General features: G+C 42.5%; 1 protein-coding gene across 1 annotated transcript in view; it reads left to right on the top strand.

Moving 5' to 3' along the window:
• Positions 1-1,314: 1,314 nt before the first annotated feature.
• Positions 1,315-18,209, top strand: part of SLC28A3 (solute carrier family 28 member 3) — a gene marked incomplete at both ends in the record, with an annotated part of 57,310 nt that continues 40,415 nt past the window's right edge. Inside the window, one exon of the mRNA XM_082843483.1 lies at positions 1,315-1,392. Within this exon, the coding sequence (XP_082699609.1) occupies positions 1,315-1,392 (78 nt within the window). The remainder of the gene's footprint in view (positions 1,393-18,209) is intronic.

The following is an 18,209-nucleotide window of genomic DNA, read 5'->3' as shown; positions in this document are numbered from 1 at the left end:
TGAAATTTGAATTTCATAGGGTTTATTTGTATCATGAAATAGTCATCCTTTCGATTTTTTTCAACCATTTTAAAAGCTAGAAACCATTCTTAGCTCTGGGGCTGCATAAAAACAGGCAGCAGGCTGGGTTTAGCTCTTGAGCTGAGTTGTAGTTTGCTGCAGTAAGTGGCAGAGTCAGGATCTGAACCCAGGCAGTATGGGTCCAGTGAGCTCTTAACATATATATTATATATTATATTATATGTAATACATATGTGTTAACATATATATATATTCAATATGATGATAATGATAGTAAATCATGCTCTTTATAGAAAATCTAGCAAAGGATGAAAGAGAAAATAGCAACCACCCACGAAACCACAACCCAGAAATAACCACTAGTAATATTTGATGTTTTCTTTCCATTCTTTTGTCTACTATATGCAGTATTCAGTTTATAAATTTTAGTTTTTCACTTATAAACATTTTTCACATTTCCACACAGGCCACACAATTATAATAATTAATGGATACGTGAGAGTTCATTTTAAATGTACTAGGGGAAATTGCTATTTTGAAAAAAATCCTACAGCTAATAATTTCATAAAGCAAAGAATCTTTTGATTAAGTTGGTCACTTTTCATTTACCTGCCACATCTTTGCATTTCTAGGAGTTGGATTTTTTAAAAGCAACCTTGATTGCAGACAGCAGTAAAAAGGCTTTGGAATCCACCAGACCTGAATTTGACTTCTCACTGACCCTTTATTGGCCAAACGGCCCTGGGCAAACCGTCGGTTTTTGTTAATCTGAGGTGTTAACTGAGGTGATGTTCAGGGACACCTCAGTTTTCCCTTGTTCCAAAGAGAAACCAAGACCACTATATATAATGTCCCAAGCAGGGACCGAGCACAGAATTCTGCTCACTTGGTAGCAGCCAGTACTTATGTTCCCTGCCACCAACCACTCCCAGTGCCCAGCACCAGCACAGGAAATAGATTCCTTCCCTCAACACTGTAGAGAAAATGTCCTTTTCTGTTTTGAGCAGCACAGGAGTCTTCTTCCTGGAGTGCAAATGGGCCCGCGGGAATGAGGATAAGAAGAAGGATTAATGAGGTGGGTGGACCTGATCTGGAAGTGCCCACCCCGCCCCTTGCCACTCCTGCCTCAACCCAACCAGGAGACTTTGGTCGAAGTTTCCAAACTGAAGCAGTGTCCAGGTTCCTACAATAGCAGGTGGCATCCTGACCTAAGCAGAGGCAGTGTTCTATGTCACAGGTACAGGGGATCTCCAGCCCAAACATCTGAAAAGAATTCGGAGCCCAGCCAAATCCATGAGCAGCAAAAACTCTTTGGAGCTGCAGAGGACGGCAGCACTCACAGCCGAGGGCTGCAGCAACACTGGCTTTCAGGTGAGCAGACCTTTCCTCTTGTTTCAGACCAAGTAAATGGAAGTAATGCTCTTTCCTTGCCTTTCTGGCAAGTTTCTTAACTACAGCAGAGGGCTTCTTGGAACGCAATAAGATTTTTAGTGGCACTCTTTAAGCCTATTATTCTTCCTTCTTGGGTTTTTCTCAGGTTGACAAACCTGAAAAGTCTCTTAACCGAAACTGTTTTGGTCCCTGCCACTTCAAGACAAGATTGTCCTCTCCTACTTGTGTTTAGGGCTCATATGGCACAGATATAGTTTTGTTTTGTTTTTTTATGTATTTATTTATTTATTTTTGGCTGTGTTGGGTCTTCATTGAGGTGCGTGGGCTTCTCCTTATGTTGGCTTCTCTTGTTGCAGGGCACGGGCTCTAGAGCGCAGGCTCGGTAGTTGTGGCGCACGGGCTTAGTTGCTCCACGGCATGTGGGATCTTCCCGGACCAGGGCTCGAACCCGTGTCCCCTGCATTGGCAGGCGGATTCTTAACCACTGCGCCACCAGGGAAGTCCACAGATATAGTATTTACCTACAGACATTTTCCCAAAGAACTGGTGAGAGGGGAAGAATGGGGAAGAATCCAGATCCTGGATGTAGTTAGCACCTCAGGGTCCCTTTCTCTTAAACCAGGTCTCAGAGCCCCTGTCAGATGGTGGCCTGGGTACCTGCCCTGCTGCAGGGGGCAGGTACCCAAATCATCTCATGTCATCATCCAAAACTCACTGAGTGGTTAACACTGCTTGGCCCAGGGCTAGGTACCACAGAAGTCCTGTCACCATAAATCACCAGGCTTTTATCTGACTGGGTCTGGAATGGGGATTTTTCAGGGCTGTACCCAAGTATACTTCTTTTTTTTTTTTTTTTTTTAAAGCACTGAAGTAGCTTACTTCCCTGCCTCGAATTAGAATGAAATACATATTTTAAAAAATTTATTTATTTATCTATTTTTGCTGTGTTGGGTCTTTGTTTCTGTGCGAGGGCTTTCTCCAGCTGTGGCAAGCGGGGGCCACTCTTCATCGTGGTGCACGGGCCTCTCACTATCGCGGCCTCTCTTGCTGCGGAGCACAGGCTCCAGACGCGCAGGCTCAGTAATTGTGGCTCACGGGCCTAGTTGCTCCGCGGCATGTGGGATCTTCCCAGACCAGGGCTCGAACCCGTGTCCCCTGCATTGGTAGGCAGACTCTCAACCACTGCGCCACCAGGGAAGCCCCCGGGAAGCCCCCGGGAAGCCCCCAAGTATACTTCTTTTCCTAACCTGACACTCAACATGGGAAGCTCACATGAGCAGGTGTCAGCAATCCCTTGGGCTTCAGCTTCAATAAACAGGCAAAACAAATGTTTAGGCACTAACAAAGAAAGGAACAAGGAAGGTAAAAGGGCTTTGACTCAAGTTGACTCAAGTCCTGAGTCTTCTACTCACAAGTTATTGTAACTTCCTTGATCTTCGGTTTAGTTATCTGTGCATGTGTCACAGTCATGCTTATCTCATAGATTATAAGTGTAGGGGATGAAAAATCTTACCCTCTACCCTCTAATGTTCAGTTCCTGAGGTCTGTGAATTAAACTGACAAATGGCAGATAAACAGGAGCAAAGGCATATTAATAAAAATATTTGTTAATATTTTTAATTTTTTGTACACATAAAAGTGACAGAAAAGAAGGCTTCACAGGAAAGAAGGGAACATCCCAAAGAAGCAGTAAGACTCAGAGGCTTATATACTATTTTAAAAAGGAGATAAGGGCTTCCCTGGTGGCGCAGTGGTTGAGAGTCCGCCTGCCGATACAGGGGACACAGGTTCGTGCCCCGGTCTGGGGAGATCCCACATGCCGCGGAGCGGCTGGGCCCGTGAGCCATGGCTGCTGAGCCTGTGCATCCGGAGCCTGTGCTCCGCAATGGGAGAGGCCACAACAGTGAGAGGCCCGCGTACCTCAAAAAAAAAAAGGAGATAAATTGTGGAGAAGTGACTAGACAAAGGAAAGAGTGGTTGGGCTCTTAGGGCAAATAAATTGTGGGAAAGTGATGAGGAAATATATGGAGGTAACTACTGGAAGATAAGGTTTGACCATGAGGTATCTCCTCGCCATCTCTGTCTCCAGTGACTATGGTTGTTCTTTGTCTGTTATGGGAGAGGGCAACACTCGCACGAGGGAAAATTATGCCCTGTTTTTAAGCAGATAGAGGAAGAGAAGAGATATCTTCTAAGAATTATTTTGAACTGAAGGCAAATGAGAAAAGGCAGACACAGAACGAGCTCTCGGCTCTTCCTCTATCTGCTTAAATATGGCATATTTAAGCCAAAGTGGCATATTTGGAGTGGCGTATCCTGATCGCCATCATAAGTGAGAAAAAAGCATAAAGCAGGGAGCCTTTTCTGATTCAAAAGAATGGAAGGGTTGGAGTGGGATGAAGGGTCAAAGTGAATATGGCAGCAAGAGAAAGGCATCTGCAGTGGAGAAGGGTGGCTGTTGCCAGCAGCTGGCTGCCCATGCTCAGTGAGCAAGACACAGAGCCCCTGAAAGCCGCCCTGTTTTCTATCCCTCACACTCTTCTCCCGCAGCAGAGCATCTCCAGGCCTCAGGGTGCAGAGCAGTGCCTCTCAAACCCCCGCAGAGTACCATACACCAGCACCAACAAGCGTTGACCAGGTTATTCGTCCAGTGCTTCTCCTTCAACGAGAATTTCCAGAGACACGTATTTACTCAGCAAGATTGTTAACTGCCCCCTGGATGTGGCCACTGCTAGAGAGGGAGACGAGTTCAAGAAGGAATAATATGCTAATCTTGCATCACAGATGTTCGGAGAACATCAGTTAGAGCTTAAGGGTGGGCAGGGATTTCCCAGTTGAACAGGGAGGGGCGTCGGCAGAGCATCACAAATAAAGAGAACTGTCTGTACCCAGGCCCAGGGGCCTGAAACAGCCTGTGTGCTTGGGGTAGAGAAGATGTGGACCTGGGGCTGGGGAGTAGGGAAAGGGGGCAGGCTGGCATCAGATCACGTGGCCTAGGCATTTGAGAAGAAAGCAATCAACATCTACACTCTCGGGAATTCCCTGGAGGTCCAGTGGTTAGGACTCCACACTTTCACTGCTGAGGGCCCAAGTTCAATCCCTGGTGGGGGAACTAAGATCCTGCAAGCCACGCAGAGCAGCCAAAAAAAAAAAAAAATCTACACTATCAAATCATTAAAGGGCTCTACTAGCCCTGTTAAAGCTGGACAAAAAATGGAAAGAGATTTGTGTGTGGTTGGGACACCAGTTAGGAGGTTAGTGTGATGATCAGAAGTAGGTTAGAGGAGGTGGAAACTGACGCAGGGGGAAAGTACTTGTGCTCCTAAGAGGCCACTGCGTGGAATTGGGCAGAAGTCAGGGTGAGGAGTCAGAGCTGCTCTGCCTGCGAATATTTCCACGTCCTCCTCTGTAATATATGCAAAAAATACATGTAATATATGTTTTTAAAAATGCTGTCTTAGTTCACTCAGGCTGCTGTAACAAAATATCTCGGACTGGGTGGCTTATAGACAGAAACATATTTTTCACAGTTCTGGAGGCTGGGAGGTCCAAGATCATGGCATCAGCAAATTCTATGTCCGGTGAGGGCCCTGTCCTCACATGGCCAAAAATGCAAGGGAGCTCTCTGGGCTTTTGTCTGTTTGTTTGGCCGCACTGCACAGCTTTGGATCTTAGTTCCCCGACCAGGAATTAAACCCGTGCCCTCAGCAGTGAAAGCATGGAGTCCTAACCACTGGGACTAACCACGGAGTCCTAACCACTTCCCTGGGACCACCAGGGAGGTCCTCTGGGGTCTTTTATATAAAGGCACTAAACCCATTCATGAAGGCCCTTCCCTCATGACCTAATCACCTCCCAAAGGCCCCACCTCCTAATACACCATGCAGGGCATGACATTTTCAAAACAGGAATTTGGCGGGGGGCATGGTGTGTGGACACAAACGTTCAGACCGTAGCAAGTGCCTAGCACAGTGTGAACATAGTAACAGTAGCTCTTGGTGCCAGGACAGGTTAAAGTCCACATTTCTAGCTTGAGATATGCACTTGGAAGTGATTCCCTTTACGTAGATAGGAAATCTAGGAATCGGGTTGGAGCAAGGAAAAGAATGACTTCATTTTGAGGCTGCTGGTTGAAATTATGACGCTGAACATCCAGATACAGATATAAATGGAGCAGGACGCTTTAGGCACACCTGCACCTGGAGCCTGGAAGGGGACATTGTACGTTTGGGGGCTGTTAGCACAGAGGTGGCCAGGGTGTGGACGAGACCACTGGGAGGGAAACCTGGGGAGTGCCAGTGTTTCAGGAGCAGCAAAGTCAGAGAAGTCAGAGGATGAAACAGAGAAGCCAGAGGGAGAGAGAGGACAGAACCAGAGGAGGGAAGGTCTGGGGAAGCAGAGGGGAAAGAGAACCACAAGGTGAACAGCAAAGACCCCTCCACGGTATGGAAGAGACACGTTCATCTGATTTGCTAATTAGGATATTACTGGTGACCGGGGCTGAGGGCCGGGACAGTCTGTGTTGTAAGTGGGAGTTAAGAGACTGGAGAAAACGAGGACAGAAAGGACATTCCCCTGGCAGAGAGGAAAGGAGAGAAGAGGGACAGGCTCGGGAGAGGCAAGATGGAAATTGTAGGCAGGGTTTTTCTTCTCATTGTAAATTATGACATGCAGAAAAACACATAAAACCAAATAGACAACATATTATAAAGTGCGACCCAGGTCAAGAAATAGGACATTGCCATCCCTCAGCTCGGACACCCCTGCCCTGCACATTCTGTTCAACTGCCCCCCTCCCTCAGGCATAACGAGGTTCCCAACTTTGTGGTAACTACTTCGCCGTTTTGCCTTATGCCTTAACTTCTAATTATGAATCCTTAAACACTGCCTTTACCTGTTTTTGAACTTTATATAAGTAGAAAACCTCAAGAAAAATTATTTGCTTCTTTTAGAACATTTATATGGAATTAGGTAAGATGAATCATTTTGTAGCTGGCTTCTTTTGCTCAGTTTTATATTTCTAAGATTCAGCCATAGTACTGTGTGTAACCAGCGTTCATCCAATTTCCTTGATACACAGTATTCTCTGTCAATGCTACACAATTTATCTATTTTACTGTCAGTGGACTTTGCCTCCTTAAGTTTGGAGCTCTGGGGAACTTCAAACTAACAAAGGCAGCTATGAATATTCTTGTACGTGTCTCCTGGTGAATAACACTTGTATTTTGGCGTTATACGTAGGAGTGGAATTACTAGGTCATTGGGAATACATATACACTTTCAACTTTGATAATAATTCCAGACTGGTTTCCTAAGTGGTTTTACCAGTTTATACTCCCATCCACAGAGTGTGAGTTCCTATTACTTCATAGCCTCAACAACATTTATCGAGTTCGTTAATTTCAGTGATTCTGGTAGGTGTATAGTCATATATTAGGGAGGTTTGATTTTAATTTTCCTGTGTTATTGGCCATTAGATTCCTACTCTATGAAATACTTGCTCAAGTCTCTTGTCTATTTTCTCTACTGGATTTTGTCTTTTCCCTATTGATTCGAAAGAGTTCTCTTTCAAAATGAAAGTCTTCTATCACTCTGAAGCTGTCTTTCGCTCTTTAACATTTTGATAAACAAAAGTTAATTATATTGCGGCCCCATTTATCAGATGTTTGTTTTATATATCCTGTTTAAGAAATCACTTTCTACCCTGCAAGATCATGAAGATACCCTCTCACATTTTCTATAAACTTGTTCTTGCTTTCCACATTGAGGCCTCTAGTCCCTCTGAAATGGATTTTTATGTATAGTGTAAGATGAGAGTCAAGTTTTCTGTGTTTCTACATGGACATTCAATTATTTCACCATCACTTTAAAAAGAAAAATCTTTTCTTCACTTGACAAATACCACAAATTCCAAGAGTCTATCTTGGGGTAAGTTTTTTTAGAATAGGGCAACTGAAAGATTTTTTTCAAACTCAAAGAAGGGGAAAGGATCCAGAGAAAAGGAAGAGATGAAATTGACAGTAGGAGAGATGGGATAAAACTCAGAACTTCTAACGGTGAAAATCCAGGCAAGTTTTTTTTTTTTTTTTTTTTTTTTTTTTTGCGGTACGCAGGCCTCTCTCTGTTGTGGCCTCTCCCGTTGCGAAGAACAGGCTCCGGACGCGCAGGCTCAGCAGCCATGGCTCACGGGCCCAGCCGCTGCGCGGCATGTGGGATCTTCCCAGACCGGGGCACGAACCAGTGTCCCCTGCATCGGCAGGCGGACTCTCAACCACTGCGCCACCAGGGAAGCCCCCAGGCAAGTTTTTGAACGAACCTCTTTCCTAAAGCATGTCCCTTGGAATCCCAGCACAAGTGTTCTCCTGCCCATGAGTAAACATTGATCTTGCCATGAGTGGCCGTTAGAGGCACAGGGCCCATCCTTGCTCTGACATCGGTTGGGTAGGACCCACTTATGAATGTCCTGAGACAGCCCTAGACTGAAATTGTGCCTCTACCCTACACATACACGGAGGAAGGCCAGCTCACTCCATGATTCACCTGGTGAGCCAGTCAGGTTTGGAGAGATTGTTAAATGGAGCTCAAAATTTGGGAGGTCATATAAGTGCTGGAATGTTGGCATAGACTTTGAACCCAGATTCTTTGAATATATAAGTTCTGAGGTTGGAAGAGTGCTGTTTCTTCAACAGATTGATCAGGGAGATCAGCATGAATCACACTCAGATAACTGAGTATGTTTTCACGTAGCTCAGGACAAGCTTGGCTAGAGCTATCTAGATGCTTTTTTTTTCCCCACAAGTAAATTAAGACACAGAAAATACATGATAATAGAGTTGCCATATGACCCTGCAATCCCACTCCTGGGTGTATATCTGGACATAAGTATAATTCAAAAAGATACATGTACCTCTATGTTCACAGCAGCACTATTTACAATAGCAAGACAGGGAAGCAGTCTAAATGTCCATCAACAGATGAATGGTAAAAAATGATGTGGTACATATATACAATGGAATATTACTCAGCCATAAAAAAGAAGGAAATAATGCCATTTGTAGCGACATAGATGGACCTAGAGATTATCATCCTAAGTGAAGTAAATCAGACAGAGAAAGACAAATATATGATATCACTTATATGTGGAATCTAAAACAAACGATACAAATGAACTTATTTACAAAACAGAAATAGACTCAGACATAAAATACAAACTAATGAAGAAATGAAATTGAGTTATTTGTAGTGAGGTGGATGGACCTAGAGTCTGTCATACAGAGTGAAGTAAGTCAGAAAGAGAAAAACAAATACCGTATGCTAACACATATATATGGAATCCAAAAAAAAAAAAAAAAGATTATGAAGAACCTAGGGGCAGGACAGGAATAAAAAGGCAGACATAGAGAATGGACTTGAGGACACAGGGAGGAGGAAGGGTAAGCTGGGACAAAGTGAGAGAGTGGCATGGACATATATACATGACCAAATGTAAAATAGATAGCTAAAAAAAAAAAAATAGATGGATAGTTAGTGGGAAGCAGCCGCATAGCACAGGAAGATCAGCTTGGTGATTTGTGTCCACCTAGAGGGGTGGGATAGGGAGGGTGGGAGGGAGGGAGATGCAAGTAGAAAGTGATAGGGAACATATGTATATGTATAGCTGATTCACTTTGTTATAAAGCAGAAACTAACAAACACACCATTGTAAAGCAATTATACGCCAATAAAGATGTTAAAAAAAAAAAAAAATTTATGGTTACCAAAGGGGAAAAGGGCGGGGAGGGAGGGATAAATTAGGAGTTTGGGATTAACAGATACAGACTACTATATATAAAATAGATAAACGATAAGGACCTACTGTATAGCATGGGGAATTATATTCAATATATTTTAATTACGTATAACAAAATAATCTGAAAAAGAATATATGTATAGAACTGAATCACTTTGCTGTACACCTGAAACTAACAAAACATTGTAAATCAACTATACTTTAATAAAAAAACAAAAAATAATGTGGCAATTCTGGAAAACAGATACATCCCCGTTTCTCCAGGCTTTATTGTTGTTGCTGTTTGTTGCTGTTGTCATTATTGTTACTGTTTGTTTCTTTAGTGAATTAACTGAAATAATTTTATGTAGTCTGCATTTATTGTCATGTGTGGCCACTAAAGTCTCTGCTCAGTTAGTTTAAGGATCTGATATAAATTCCCAAGTGGCTGGAACCAATAAATCTCCCAGGCTTTGCTGAGGGCTCTGTGTGCCTGCTGGGAAGATTGCCTTCAGTGCTCAGGCAAGCTGGCTACAGTTCTATGTTTACTTTACTCCCTGCTTCTGTTGAGTTTCAACATCAGCCAGAGATGAGAACTTTGATTTTTCTCAGGTCTTTCTCAAGCATGAACATGACTCTGGGCATGTCCCTGGGCTTCTAATTTCCCAGGAATATCAGAGCGTTTCAAAGTCCCTTATGGATATCTCATTCCCCAGCCTTTCCTTTAAATTTTTGTTTATCTTGTTTTCTCCAACTGTTATCACCACCTCAGGCAGCCGCCTACCTTAAACCATTGCCCCCAGGAAAATAGCACTGGGTGAACTCTAACTCAGATTAAATAAAGACATGCCTTGTGAGTGGTATTTTCTGAGGAACTGCAAGACAGGTCAAATAATGGCAGTTATCTTGGAATTGGACTTTGGGAGAGTGACAACCCCATTTTGCCTCATTATTTACCCATTAATACGAGACAAGGCTCTCTGCACCATGAAAAAGTGTCACAGTCCAAAAGGGGCCAAGAGAGGCATAACAGCTCCCCTTCTGGACCACCCAGTTGCCTTATTTTGCTGACCTGCTCAGCTTTGGAAATGTACCAATCATTTTACCTTGTCAGTCACATCACTTTATAAGTTTGCTAGCTTTTAAATAATTTTTTAAAGTATTTATTTATTTGGTTGCATCAGGTCTTAGTTGCAGCAGGCAGGCTCCTTACTTGCGGCTCAAGGGCTCCTTAGTTGCAGCACACCAGCTCCTTAGTTGCTGCTCGCAAGCTCCTTAGTAGTGGCATGCGAAATCTTAGTTGCGGCATGCATGCAGGATCTAATTCCCGGACCAGGGATCAAACCTGGGCCCCCTGCACTGGGAGCGCAGAGTCTTAACCACTGCACCACCAGGGAAGCCCCAAGAATGTTTATTTTTCTAATTCTCATTACTGCATTCTGAGTTTCTCATCCACTCAAGTCCTTCACCTCGGGAACACTTACAAGGAGGAAGTTGGTTAGAGAGCACTGGTCTGACTTCTGCAGCCAGGGAGGTTTGAAACAAAGTAATTGCTTAATTACTTAATTGCTTAATTGAGGACTGGTCAGACCCAGGCAGATGAAGCAGCTGGGGAGCAAAGGTTTAGGCACTGGTTATGTTGGAGTCAGCAAGGCAGGGCATAGAGTCAAGAGAAGATATTTCTAGGAGCCAGCAAATGTGAGGCTTTCTGTTGACCCACACAGCCGCTTCCTTGTTCCCCTGCAGAGCATGAGGTCTTGAGGTCAGGGAAGAGGGAAGAAAGAAGTGGGAAAGGAAGAATTTAGAAAAGCACACGTGGGAGTAAGAAGTAGTCTGCTGTGCTCCAAGTACTGACCATAGCGTATATGGTTCTGACCTTGGCTGCAGATGGCAAGGGGCCTCTTGTTAAGGAGGCAGTGGGAGAGGGAGGAAAGGGGTGAGCTCCTGAAAAAAGCCAGACAGTTGGTGGGTGGGTGGGAAAGTGAGGGTGACAGCAGGGCACAGACACTGAGACTGAAAGCTACATACTAAGTCATTACGAGGAGGGCAAAAAACCCCTTGGGTTGAGACTTCAGAGCCAGGCTGCCAGGTCCGCCATTTAGGCAAGTGACCTAACTTCTATGCCTATTTCTTCATCCCAAAATAGGTACTAATACCCTGCCTCATAAGACTTTTGGGAGATTAATGTAAAGCACTAGTACCTAGCAAGTGCTCAAGTATCAGCAACTATTATTTAAACCATTTACGTGGGGAGGCTGTTTTGGTGCAGGCCAAACCAAATTTTCAACTCCAGGTGTGAAGTCTGTCTCTTCTCATAGCAAATACTGGAATCCACTGATAGAAAAACTGTGAGAGATGCCAACATGTAGATCTGAATTGTTACCATGTCAACTGAACGTAAAACCTCATGTCCCTGAGGTCTCCAGCACACTGGAGAGCTCGGCCCTCAACATCTGCCTCTCTTCAAAGCACTGTAGAAAGTTATTTACAGATATTCTGGTTCATTTTGATTCATGTTCTATTTAATCAAATGAATTTTTTTTTAAATTTTTATACACTGTTAAGTTTATTTGATGTGTTTCTAGCACTTAATTACTTAATTAGTACTCCCTGGAAAGAAGTGCTTGATGGCCAAGGTGACTTTAGAAATCACCAAAAAGCAAATTTTTTCCAACTGTGAGCAAATTCAAATGCCTATGACATAACGATGTGCAACTGACTGGTATAAAATACTCCAGTCCTAAGTAAAGATAATACTTAGAAATAAATGACCGTAACACCCCACAATAACATAAGAATCAGGTAGGCACTACTGACTCAGGCTTTATCCTGCAGGTGATTCAGGCTTTGGCATAAAACACACCTTTCTTCCCCACTCCCGCACCTCGTGGCTTGAGGGATCTTAGTTCCCGGACCAGGGATCGAACCTGGGCCCCCTGTAGTGGAAGCTCAGAGTCCTGGACCACCAGGGGATTCCCTAAAACACTCCTTTACATAAAGAGGGCTGGAGAGTGGCTGAAGCAGGAACCAAAAGTAGACTTGGAGTCGATTTCACTGAACTTGCAGGAAGGTCCCAAGTTGTAATACCCACTGTATAAACCAATGGTTGCAAACGCAAAGCAGGATTTTGAATAGCTTAGGGGCTATTCAAGATAATACAAGATGAAGTTACAAGATGAAGGTGTCATTAATGATATCTGATGTTTCTTGACACCACCTGTATCTCTCCTTTCCTATTTCCCTTTTCTTCCTTCTTATTCTGTAGTACTCCAATAATAGACTTTAATAAAAGCTGAAGCCATGTTTTCTGCTCTTAATTTTAGAAATAAAATTAAGAAATAAATTTAAATATTAGACATAAGTCTTTCAGTGACTAATCTGACTAAATTGCTTCACAGACAAGTGTTATTACATCCTTCATAGCTTTTGTATATTATAAATATTAGACAGTGTAAATTTCTTAATCTTTTGATCTTTGGCTGACAGTCAGGAGGCCTACAGAAAGAAGACCACCACCAGCCTTGTGGCCTATGGTGAAAGTATTTTTATAAACAAAACACAATCTACAGTCACCTCACCATCTGAATTTTTTTTTCTTTTTTTTTTCTTTTTTTTGCGGCACGCGGGCCTCTCACTGCCGGGGCCCCTCCTGCTGCGGACCACAGGCTCCGGACGCGCAGGCTCAGCGGCCATGGCTCACGGGCCCAGCCGCTCCGCAGCGTGTGGGATCTTCCCGGACCGGGGCACGAACCTGTGTCCCCTGCATCAGCAGGCGGACTCTCAACCACTGCGCCACCAGGGAAGCCCTCACCACCTGAATTTTGATCCCTTCAGACAGACTGGAGATTTGCCTACTAAAACAAATCAGAGAAGGAAATGAGAGTAAGAAGAATCTTACTTTCGACTGAGAAATTCAAAGGGATTTTATCCTTGTTTATTAATTTTTTTCTCAACTATAGGAAGATGTTTTCCTTATAAGAGCACCTCCGGTTCCTCTGTGTCTAAATGGGTTGCATCTTTGGAATGTCAGACACAGCCAAGTTTATTCCAGTTAACCCGTAGAAGTAGTACCTTGAACTTTTTAATAGTCCTTATACCGACTATAATTAATGATCAATTAAATAATTTATGATTGACAGCTTTTCCTCTAAACTCCCTGAGAAGAGGGACTGTAATGCAATGCCTTGTAACTAATACAGTGTCTATGCCATAGTAGGTGCACAGTAAGTTTTATTAAAGGAATGAATGAGAATGCTTGGGATGGAGCCCCAAGGAACTATATGTAACATTAAGGGTTGAGTGAAAAGGCTTATACGGTACAGGAAAAGGAGAAGAAGAAGTACAGATGGTAGGAAAGAACTAGCAAAATGTGATCACAGAAGTCAGGGACAAGAATATTTTAAGGAGTAAATGGTCCACTATATATGATGAAAACTGGACTTAGGGAAATGGAAACCATTGATTACTTTAGCAAGGGTGATTTCCATAGTGTGGTAAGAATGAAAGCCATTTTGGCATGGGTTCAAGAGTGAATATGAGGCAAGAAATGGAACCAGTGTCTTGTCTGATCAGGCTGCTATAACAAAATACTACAGACTCAGTAGCTTAAAGACAACAGAAATTTATTTCTGGAGACTGGAAGTCAAAGATCAAGGTGTTAGCATGGTCAGTGTTCTAGTGTGAGCCCTCTTCCTGATTTAGAGCCAGCACCTTTGAAATTACCATGTCCTCACATGGTAGAAGAGGCTCGATATCTCTGTGGGCTAACTTTTATAAGGGCACTAATTATTCCCATTCATGAGTGTTCCACCCTCAAGACTTAAGCAACTCTCAAAGGCCCTACTTCCTAATACCATCATTTTTGGGGGTTAGAATTTCAACATAATGATTTTTTTTTTTTTTTTTTTGTGGTACGCGGCCTCTCACTGTTGTGGCCTCTCCCGTTGCGGAGCACAGGCTCCGGACGCGCAGGCTCAGCGGCCATGGCTCACAGGCCCAGCCTTTCTGTGGCATGTGGGATCTTCCCGGACCAGGGCACGAACCCGTGTCCCCTGCATCGGCAGGCGGACTCTCAACCGCTGCGCCACCAGGGAAGCCCCAACATAATGAATTTTGAGAGGACACAAACATTCAGACAGTAGCAACCAGTAAGTGCAGATAGAAAACTGGTGGGGTTTCTTTGGTTTTTTAAATTTTATTTATTTATTGTTTCTGGCTGTGTTGGGTCTTTGTTGCTGCGTGCGGGCTTTTCTTTGCTTGCGGTGAGCGGGTGCTACTCTTCATTGCGGTTCACCGGCTTCTCATTGCGGTGGCTTCTCTTGTTGCAGAGCACGGGCTTTAGAAGCACAGGCTTCAGTAGTTGTGGCATGTGGGCTCAGTGGTTGTGGCTCGCAGGCTCTAGAGCGCAGGCTCTGTATTTGTGGCACACGGGCTTAGCTGTTCCGCGGCATGCGGGATCTTCCCGGACCAGGGATCGAACCCGTATCCCCTGCACTGGCAGGCGGATTCTCAACCACTGCGCCACCAGGGAAGCCCAGAAAACTGGTTTTTAATTGGAGAAGAATTCTTGGCTTCACATATTAAAAAATTGATAAAGATGCAACTATTAGAAAATCAAGGGAAAAGAGGGTTGAGTAAGGCAGTGCATGGGAAAGCACAGAGCACTGTGTAAGAAGTCCAGATGTTGTCATATTATTGCTGTTAGGATTAGCTTCTCCATGCGTGTCTTGAGACCTCTCCCTCTCAAATGTATAGTAGAAGTTCTTGTGGGAGGGTCTTCAAGTATTCAAACAACAGCCTAAGTCAAAGAAAAGCAAAAGAAACAATAACAGGAAATTGGAACCAGGCTGAAATAATCACACATTATCAAGTACAAATATGAAAAACTAAGATAAGAGTGAAAGACAACCCAGCAGGAGAAGGGCAGTGATGTCTCGGAGTGTACAATTCTACATTTATACGACTTTTAGCTAGTTCCAGGATCTGGAAACCACATGTGAAAAAAGGAAAACATATACATATGTGTTTTTGGAGAAATTTAACTCCACTGTTGGTGATGAGTTGGTTAGTGTGGTGACAGGTCTACCATCCCATTATAAAGTTACATTTCTCTCTTTCTAATTAGTAAGTGATCTGAGCAGTGATTCTTCAGGCTGTGTGAATATCCAGTTCCCCAGCACATTTCACCACATGGTTTTTGCATCCATTGATGACCCTTTCCTGGATCAATTATTACTTCAGGAGTTGCAAAATGGTAACTTTCATTTCTTCAGTATTCCTTACCCCACATTGTTTTGAAAAGAATGAAGTTCTCTTTTTTTGTCTTTCTCTCTTTTTTGAGTATCGTTGTAGACTAACGTTCCCTTTTATTCAATGTTTTATAATCAATTACCAACATTATTTGTTTCTTCCAACACTTTTTATGAAATTTTTCAAACATACAGAAAAGTTGAAAGAATTTCATAGTGAACATCACCCACATTCTACAAGTTACATTTTACTATCCTTTATCACAGATTTCTTCATCTATGCTGCCCTCTATCCATCCATCATTCCGTAGTATTTTTTGACATAAGTTGCAGTTATTATTCACATTTTTTACTTTTTGGTACTCAATTTGTCCCAAATTTGGCCAGTGACCAGAGTATATAAAAATGAGGTCACGTTAATGGTTTTTACCAGGTTCCTGCTTCCAGACTACCAGAGGGGCTGAGGGTTGGCCTTCATGGCACCTCTATCTTGCCGCATTAGTGGAATGGCCTAAACAAGTGGACATTGCATGCAGCCATCAATCTCCAGCCTACCTGAGCTTGTCTGGTCTGGCACCAGAATTACATTGGAAGCTAATCTGCATTTCATCTTTTAAGTATAACCCAGGACTCTGATCATTTCTGATAGAAAAATACAACCTCTTTTAGAAAAATCGTATGACATCAGCCTCAGACAATTAAGCAGGAAGCTTAACCATCACTCATTTTCTCTTTACTTCAAGAATCTATATGAACCAGATGCTAAGTCCTTTATTCTTGGGCATTTTTTGACTTATCTGACTCGTAGATTTACTGGAAGATAATATGGACAGAACCAGAAGTAAAACCAGGACCTCCAATGACAAAGAAAAAAAAAAGGTCCATATTCTCTCAGATGTATCCATTTATGGTGGCTTCATAAATAAGAGATACATCAGGTGGGGAGTGGGCAGGGAAACCTTTCCCATGAGCCTGAGGAGAAAGGGGCACATTCTACTCCACAGACCAAGAGGAGATTGAACTCCGTGTTTGAAATGTATGTGACAGATGCTAAAGGACCCTCACTACATTGAGCTACTAAGTACAAGTAAAAAAAAGAATTCGTATCTATTGCATAATTTACATCCATGGCATTGAAATTAAAGTGGTTATTGGAACTTGTCACTGGACCTTGCTGGGGTATTTTTTCCTTGTTTTTTAAAGTGTTAATAAAGATGCATATATGTTACTCTATCACAAATTAATTTTAATATTTTAATAACTGTATTTCAATATAATTGGCTTCCTTTTAATCCTATATATTTAATTTTATGTATTTTAAAACACTCTGAAACGGGTGCATCAGCTCCACCAACTGCCCTGCTTTAGGACAGTTCCCAGAAGTTGCACATAGCTTCCATCACCGTGGCAGAACTTCATCATAACCACTGGGAGTTTAGGAAATATGCCTTTTTCTGGGAAACCGTAGGCCCTGCTAAAATTCAGAGCTGTATTTCTAAAGGAAATGGGGAAGAATAGATGTTGGGGACAACTAGAAGTCTTGGCCATAATATTATATTTTTTATTGGAGTCTGAGAGCTGTTAATTAGATTCCTATTTTTTGTTGTCATTTTGGTTTTCCTTTATCCTTACTTTCCCACTTGATTTGTCATAGACTGAAAGAGTTCTCTCAACCTCTTTCTAAATGTGTCTCTAGATTTTTCTCCCAGTTTCCCTTGTTAATCGATGCCACTTGTACATAGATAGCCATCCTTCAAAGAGTGAGATTGGACCCCGACCACTGGCTTCTTTTTGGACGTGGTAATGGAATTTTTTGTCCTCTCTTCAGCCTTGATTGATTAAGATGATGACCACTGCGTGTTTTACCTTTCTGAGTCATTTTCAGTATATGGTTGTGTTCTGTTATTCCATCTGACTCAATCAAATAGATTTGCTTGCCCTTAGCTTCTCTCATCATATTTGATGTGATTTTTTAAAAAAACTTTTCATTGGTTTGCTTAATTTTTGTTTGATTTCTTCTGAAGACATATTTTGTTTGTCTGTTTGTTTGTTTTAATGGCTCCTTTTATAACCAACTTAAGATTGTGAGTAATCACAAAATTTCTATATTTTCTACTTTCCATTATTTTATTTCCTTCTCTTCCATCACTTAATTTTAACTGACTATATATCTTTTAGTGTTTACCTTTCTATCTTAAACACTGCTACTTATACTCTCTTCCAGCTCCCAGAAATTAAAAGTTGAGGAAACTGGCATATTTATCCTACCATCAAAATTTTTGTTTCCTTCTCCTTCAAGTGGTGCTCTGATCATCTTTTCTACATTATCAGAGGTTGTAATGTTTATAATTTGTTCTGGAAACTTACTCCCTGGAGTTGTTTTGGATTTCGATTCATTAAAAAGATTCAAAACATGCTATCACTTCTTTTGCCAAAATTTCTCCATTTATCATTTGTTTCGCTGGTTCTTCCTCAAGGTGTTTCTTCAAGAAAGCTCACAGGAGTCATATTCCATGAATACTTGCATGTTTAAATGTATTTTTTTCTAAATCCAATAAATAGAAACCTTCCTCTAATTTTTCTCCTTCAGGTACAGGACTCTGACTCTTTCCACTTCTCCTTATGTCTCTATCCTTAGAGGTTCCTTTTGCCTATGGCTCACAGAGATCACGAGGGGAGAATGTCATTAGTGTTCTGTAGCCCTGACTCCTTGCAGCCGACTCAAAGCTCTGTTCAGAGCATTCAGAGGTGACAGAGAATTGTTCCAGGGCAGTGTGATA

This window comes from Leucopleurus acutus, assembly GCF_964270905.1.
Source record: "Leucopleurus acutus genome assembly, chromosome: 7".
Classification (NCBI taxonomy): domain Eukaryota; kingdom Metazoa; phylum Chordata; class Mammalia; order Artiodactyla; family Delphinidae; genus Leucopleurus; species Leucopleurus acutus.
This window is presented reverse-complemented; position numbering and strand designations above follow the sequence as displayed.